The 7,511-nt window shown below is 37.8% G+C and overlaps 1 protein-coding gene and 1 pseudogene across 1 annotated transcript; both read left to right on the top strand.

The window, feature by feature from the left end:
• The first annotated feature begins 151 nt into the window (after positions 1-151).
• On the top strand, positions 152-6,445 carry LOC117429920 (eukaryotic translation initiation factor 3 subunit J-A-like). The gene is made up of 8 exons (XM_058999098.1): positions 152-271; positions 379-476; positions 2,243-2,294; positions 2,619-2,710; positions 3,126-3,240; positions 3,598-3,765; positions 4,750-4,823; positions 5,245-6,445. The coding sequence occupies exons 1-8, from the start codon at positions 250-252 to the stop codon at positions 5,377-5,379; spliced, it is 756 nt and encodes a 251-aa protein (XP_058855081.1). The 5' UTR covers positions 152-249; the 3' UTR covers positions 5,380-6,445.
• LOC117429977 (small nucleolar RNA SNORA57) lies at positions 1,731-1,863 on the top strand (annotated as a pseudogene).
• Positions 6,446-7,511: the final 1,066 nt, after the last annotated feature.

Genomic DNA, 7,511 nt, shown 5'->3' with positions numbered 1-7,511 from the left:
TTTTGGTGGAAATACATTAATAAACCTGACCCACTGTGCACACAGTTTTAACCTGAGAAAGAAAATATTGAATACAATTCAAATACAAGACCCGAGATCTGTCGCTAAACGGCGCCGTTAGAACTGGTGTATTATGCATGTCTGGCACACGCGTGTCCTCCGTGAAAGTCCCCCAGTATCCCATCATTCCGGGCGCGGAGCAGCCGGCCAGCAGTTGGACTGGCTCGAACAGACACACACGGAGCGAAGATGGCGGACGAGGACTCCTGGGGTAAGAGAAGAGACAACGTGGTTTGTCTGTTAAAATTAACGCTTTACATACATAATAATCCCCTGTTCACCTTCGTCTTGACCTCGTGTTCTTTTTGTTTTTCACAGACGCGGACAATTTCGAGAATTTGGTGCCGGACGTGCCGGTCAAAAAGGGAGTGGTGCTAGACAAATGGGAGGGCGAAGACGAAGAAGAAGATGTGAAGGTATAGACGGGAAAACAGTGCTGAGAAAGACCGGAGACTGGTGTAGCTTAGGCCGCAGGGCGGAAGGGGGGCTGTCTGGTCGTGTTAAGCTGCCTTAGACGGGGCGGGCAGGTGGAGAAATGTGTGTTTTGAGAGCATGTTGTGGTCTGTTTATTCATTAGCTGGTTTGGTTTTTGAAAAGAACCACTACAGTTGAAGGTTTATTCGAGTACAGCAAAAACTACTGTGACTAGTGACACCCAGGCCATGTGGAGCTGTACGTGCAGAAAATACTCAGACAAGTACGCCAAGAACATTGTATAATTGGAAACCCATTTATATAACCGTTTTAGTTGTGCGTTTACTGCGAGTGAACTGGTTTTATAACATAAATACACTCTGAAGCCTTACCATATGTTTTAATGATCATGGCATATGATATATGAGATAAATACACTCTGCTTGTGAAAGTACCGGTAAAAATAGATGCTTTTTAATATAACTAGTAGACTTCTGAATCGCCCTTTTAGAAGCAGTAAACTAACAAAAGATGGGCCGTGGTCTAATGTGGAATAAAAAAATAATATATTTTTGGGCGATTACAGCTAAAATGGACAAACTGGGCTTACTAGAGACCCGGCTCTTGATAAACGTCACCACCCACATGGAAAATATGATGTGAGAAAAGTAACCAGAATGGGCATTTGTACCATCTAGACAGTCCCTCACCAACACCTGCCCTGGTACCTTATTATCAGTCACTAATACTTTATGCATCTCCCACAAATTGAGTAGTAGAAATTGTTCCGCTTGCGCTGGAATGCCCAGTTTCTTTGAAAGCATTTGTACTCATGCCAGTGGAGCAGTGTTTCCACTGTTTGTAGGGAGCTGATAAGTCACATTTGCATTATTATAAAATGCACTATTTAATAGGTGTATGCTTTCTGTTAAAAATGCACTAAGCTAGAATTTACATGTTAAAGGGGGCTTTGTTTCTTGAGTTCCAGAAGCCTCCCTCACAATTGCCTGCTTTAGTGTCCAGCTGTACATTTACTGCAAGCAGGGCAGGTCATGGGATTTTAACTAATCCTGCAGAAATCGCTAGTGCTTTCTTTGCACCGACTAACATGAAAATAACTGTTCACCATACAGAGTGTGTTTAAAAACTTTGATCAGGTAATGCAGTTAAAAAGTAAAACTTTGGATGAAATTAATCTACCACTCTGAATTGTCTTCAGTTTATTGAAGCGTCACCACATTAAGGGCAGGGATGAACCTCCAGTTCTTGCATGCATGTAGTTGTCAGTACTCGTGTGTAATATACGGAGGGACAGTAACTGTCAGTGCAATGTCTTCGGTACCAGTGAGCCCAAATCTCCTGGTTCTATCCTCAATCACTGGCACAAGAGAAGACGAATAACTAGTTTATGCATATACAGTATTGACAAATCAATACCATGATGTTGCATGCTCTCATCTAACTGTACAATAAACTCTGTCTGATGCTAGACCACTGTGAACTAAGATTACTCTCTGCTCTTAGTACCTGACAGTTTGGAGATGCTTACAAAGAAAAACCTTATCTAGGCACCATTTATAAATGTGTGCTTTAGCTGGTGAAGATGATGCTCATTTGGACTAAGATTTTCAGGTTCCTTTTCTAATTCAGAGGTTAGCAACCGGGATGGTAACACAAGCCTGCTTGTAAATGCGATGTTACTAGTGTAATCCAAGTGGTGTTTCACCTTAAAATGCACTGAAATAACCAATTTGTGTTTTCTGTGTAGGATAATTGGGATGATGAGGAAGTGGAGGAAAAGAAGGAAGAGAAAAAAACAGGTTGGTTTTCTTTTTTCCTTGATTTGATACAGATGTGTCTCTTACCTCTAAAGCTGGAATGGGAAATGTACATGCACATATCTGCCTGGTGCAATATAAGAAATGATGACCCAAACCATTTAGTAAATTCCTGTTGTGTATTGAGATATTTGCTACTGTTGTTTTTTTTAATAGGTTTACTAGTGTTGCTTATTCACAGATTCATATTTTGGCATTAAAGATCAGCAGGTAAATTAATGAGAGCTTGTAGTCAGACCTTCTACTTTAGTAGGTCTGCACTGTTGAGTCTGTGTTAAAGATCTCTTACATTATTATTTTTTTTAGAGGTCAAAGTTTCAGAAAAGAAAAAATTGAGTGAAAAGATCAAAGAGAAAGAGCAAAAACAAAGGAAAAAGCAAGAGGAACTCAAAAAGAGGGTGAGTCTCATGAGGATGAAGGAACGCCAGACAAGCTTTCTTAAACCCTGCCACTGTTGTGAACTTCAGCAACCCACTGTACAAGTGCACAGAAAACATTCATGTGGAGAGGGGGTGGTGGTGTTAATGAAGTCTGGGGCCTCCTTTCTGTTTTTTAACCTTTGCTCATATCACTTACTTTGAGCCTGCTGGATATCACCTTGCAAACCCTCTGAAGATACATTTACTTTCCCACTCGTGTATCCAGTTATCCAATTTGATGCTAAAACTTGGTTAAGACGTTGTTCACCACAAGTTATTGAGAGAACCCAGTACAGTCCAGTGAAAATGGGCCATGCATAGGTAATGCTCAGGTGTTTTTTTGATTTATTAAGGTACCACTGAATTATTATTTTTTGTGCATTGTTGTTTCTAGTTAGAGGAACCAGAAGCGCCAGCAGAAATGACGGCAGAAGAACAGTTAGAAGAGAAACTACGAGTACGGAAAATGCAGGAAGAGGCGGACCTTGAACTAGCAAAAGAAGCATTTGGTAAGGCGTTGCTGTATTAGAAATGATTCAGAGTCTATATATAAAAGCACATGTTCAGTAGTTTCAGTAGTATTTTGTGTTGATGTGTATATTTCTATGTAGTCCGGTAGGATTGGTGGCTGATTCACTTCCACCAGTAGCTTTATTTCTATTTAGAACCAACAAAATATCAGTCTGTTAGAACAAATGCTTAAATCATTATCATAAACTATGATAAAAAAAATAAATGCCCCCATTAGGGGGCACCAAAACATCAAATACATTTTTTTACTGGGATTGCAATAAGGAGGTGGTAGAGGGGACCTATGATTGTAAATGCACATTGAACCTTTTTTGTGTGTGTGTGGGTGTGTGCAGGTGTAACGGCTGTAAATAATGTAACCGGAATTGACGACATGAATCCTTCTTCTAAAGACGATTTTACGGAATTTGAAAATTTGCTAAAAGAAAAGATCTGTCGGTATGAAAAATCAATACATTATTCCAGCTTCTTGGAGTCATTGTTTCGGGATCTCTGTACTTCATGTAAGTGTGTTTTATTTTTCATGTAAGTGTTTATTTCTTATGAGTAGCAAATCCTCTAAATCACAGCTAATGGTTATTGTCCAGTTTAAATATCATGACCACAAAGGGAGGGAACCTATATTGAAACATAATAGGGGAGATTATTTATATTGCACAGTTTTTTAATGTGTTCCACATAGCTCATTGAGTTTATGCCACTAGTGAAGTTCTTGGTTGAGGCTTTTTTTTGGATCGGAGAGCCACTAGATGCAGTACAGAATAGATGTAGTACAGAATAGATGTATATGGTGCTGCTAGATTAGATGTTCAGAATAGATGTGACAGTAACATTGTTTAAGACTTGTCTGGTAAATGAAACACTTGAGAGTAATTGAACGAGGGCTTTGAAGTTTAACATCCTTTGACTCAGTGTAATGATGCTCGGATGGATTTTTTTAGCTGTGCATTCATTACATTTGTTTTCCTGTGTTGAAAGCTCAAACCATTCACCCTGTCAGTTTGAGTCCAGCCCAAGACAGTATACTGTAATTGAAATCCATTATCTGAAATGCATTGTGCTAATAGAATGTCATAAATCTCAGCTGACTGCAAGTTATACCCACTTAGTGTTTGGAGAGCGAGTGGGCCTTACAAAGATGGAAGGGTTTAATTATGTACTAAAATGTTGTGACCGTAAACTGTTGGTATTACAGCACATCAACTAAATCGCAAAATAAAAGATGTCAATCTGTTACAGGCCTCCCAGGACAGTTACTAACAACAACAAAAAACATTTCTGGTTTAGGATTAGACTTCCGTCACATTTGTTCTACTTGAAAATACTCTCCGTATTGACAGACTGTGCTTTAGGTAATCTGCTGGGAACAGCAATGGGAAAGCATTAGAGAGAAAAGAGAATGGAGAACCAGAATCAGCTGTTCATCCTCTGTAACGACGGACTAGTTTAATGGGACTTGTACTGCTTTTATTATTTTTTTTCTTCAGTGGAAGTTGAAGATTTGAAAAGGATAAACAACTCTTTGACAGTGCTATTTAATGAAAAACAGAAACAAGAAAAGGTAAGAACATTTTTTTTTTTTTCTGTAGAGATGATTTTTGTTGTAAAATTGTCACTTTTGCAGTACAGGCTACTTGCACTTGGTGGAGCTCTTGAGCTGTGACACATTTTTGAATGTAAAGCAGCCTTCCGTGTGCATTGAGGGATAAAATCTAACTATTTGATAGGACCGCTACAATACCAAGCTGGGTAGCAGGTTAAAAACAACGGGGGAAATGGTTTTACTAGAGCGGCACAGAAGGTAAACATCTGGCCCATAATTGATATCAAAACAAAAATGGAAGCCAATATTAAACAAAGTCCAGGAAATGTAATTCTGTGTTATAGCTTTCAATTTGCCGTATGGATAAACCTGTGTGATATATGCGCACTTGTATTGTGCAGATTTGGGATTGTTAAAAAAAATGTTTTTCCTGATTTAGCAAAATAAAGCCAAAAAGAAGAAGAATAAAGGTGTCATGCCTGGAGGAGGACTGAAGGCAAAACTGAAAGATGACCTGGCAGACTATGGGGGGTTCGAAGGGGGCTATGTACAAGATTACGAAGATTTCATGTGACGAAGGACCCTCTCTGCAGAGCCTGGCTTCGTTCTCCACAGTCCCTTAACATACAGCACAACTTCCTTGTTTCTTTCCAATGCCATCTTTAATGATGTGGTATCCTTGTGTGCGCTTTGTCTTTTGAAGGTTATAAAGGCTTCATAAAGAACATGCTCTTAATGCTTTGTCTTTGATGATAAAGCACAAACCAGCACCTGATTCGATTCATCCTCCAGATCACCACCTTAATTCAACAGTTTAAGTTGTACTGGAGTAAGAACACCTGCAGTAATTGGTCAACCGTAATAAATGGTACATCTTAAAAAGAATATATATATATATGTATTTTAATTATTTTTAAAAAATGAATGAACTCAAGAAATACAAATATTACAGTGTTAAATAAGTTCCTGCATCTAAAAAAAAAAAAAATCTGATCTATGCAAATAAAACTGGGTATTTATTTTGAATATAGATAAACATCTGCCACAATTTACGAAGTGCAGGAATAGGATACTGCATCTTTATAAAATCTGGACCACCACGCACGCTTACTGAATGCTTTTTGGAAATGCTGGTTATAAACACAAACGCCAAAGGGCCTTCAAATGAATAAAACATGACTGACCGTGCAGATGTTTAGTAAATAACTATGATATGCTAAAGAAAGAAAAATGAGCCATATGCCCATACTCCTTACATAAAAATGGTAGGAACTTTTTATTTGACTCCGTTAATTTGTAAGTGCATTGGATAGTATCTACTCAATATTTTTGTGCATAGAGTTTAGTTTATATTTTGTGTTTATTACTAATGCAAATACAAGGGTTGGCTGTTTTTCTCACATCTGGCTCTCCAAACCTGTTCACACAAGTTTATTCTGAGTATGATGCAGTATTCTTAAAGGAATATACTTGTGACTTCATATGGGCTGTAATTAACAAACAATTGCTGGTTTGCCTTTGTTTCCATAAAAAGACTTGCTTAGCAACAACATTACATAATTGGACATCAAAAATGCAAACAATTCTGACATCTGCGGTGTTTTATAGAGCATCTAATGTAATAAAATCACTATTCTAAAGGGATCTGCTGTGTGAACTTATTGGGCTGTGTAAGACTGCATAGAATTTGTATAACATTATTTAAATAAAACAAATCAGCAAGCAATGCTTGTTTCCAATTATATTGAAAATTGTAACTGTCTGGGTTTTACACATCCCCTCACTCCTCATCAACTTGTCTGTTTGAAACTGCTACAGTAATACAGTAAAACATTCAGAAAGACAGTGGGTGCTGTTCCCCTCCCCCTGCATCTTAACATTAATGCAATTAAGTCACAAACTCTCATTATGGTTTATTTCAACTATAGAGGTGAGCCAGCAAGGTTTTGCCTGAATGCAAGTAAAATGGTAACACGCTGTTTTAAAGCTCTGAAGTGTGTTCGTTTAATTTCAGTGGCTCCCACAATTTCATTAAACACACATTTGATTATTATCTGCACCTTGTGCCAGTTCATGTTCTTGCTTTAAAAAGTTCATAAAAATCTTTATAAGCTTGTGTAATTGTTAGCGGGACTGTCACGTTGTACAATCCCAGTGTTTTCTTATGTGCCAACATGCTTGTTGATGCATGATCCAGGTGTCAGACATCCTTTTTGAAGCGTCCAAAAGCTGAACTCCACCTCTGCACAGCACAGCAAGCAACCCCGTTGAAGTTATCAGTCCAAATACAGTATTTCTTTTAGATTACGTTATTTTTTTTGCTTTGACAGGGTAGTATAAACAATGTACCTAACATTTGACTTTTTATAATTTTTTTTTACTGATGGAACATTTAATGTAATGTAGTTTAGTTGCAATTGTTTACAACTAAGCTACATTACATTAAATGTTCCATCAGTAAGAAAAACTCCCAAGTCTTATTATATTGAGAACATGAAGTGTCCTTGCAAAGAATATTTCTTAGGAAGGACTAAGTGCATGCATAGACAGTGTAGTTTACAAGGCAATTATACTACCAGAAGAATAGACTGTTGTATTATGTTCCATTGAAGGCATTATATTTGACTGTGTTTCTCTTGAATATAAAGCAAAGCAATCAAATGATCTGTTTCAGCTGCTTGTTAATTACGAATGCTTTGTATAATC

This window comes from Acipenser ruthenus, chromosome 24 (genome assembly GCF_902713425.1).
Source record: "Acipenser ruthenus chromosome 24, fAciRut3.2 maternal haplotype, whole genome shotgun sequence".
NCBI classification, from domain to species: domain Eukaryota; kingdom Metazoa; phylum Chordata; class Actinopteri; order Acipenseriformes; family Acipenseridae; genus Acipenser; species Acipenser ruthenus.
This window is presented reverse-complemented; position numbering and strand designations above follow the sequence as displayed.

Coding starts and splice junctions, on each gene's coding strand:
- LOC117429920 (XM_058999098.1), top strand. CDS start 250: ATGGCGGACGAGGACTCCTGGG. Junction 3,241..3,597: donor ACTAGCAAAAGAAGCATTTG/GTAAGGCGTTGC, acceptor GGGTGTGTGCAG/GTGTAACGGCTGTAAATAAT. Junction 4,824..5,244: donor AAAAACAGAAACAAGAAAAG/GTAAGAACATTT, acceptor TTCCTGATTTAG/CAAAATAAAGCCAAAAAGAA.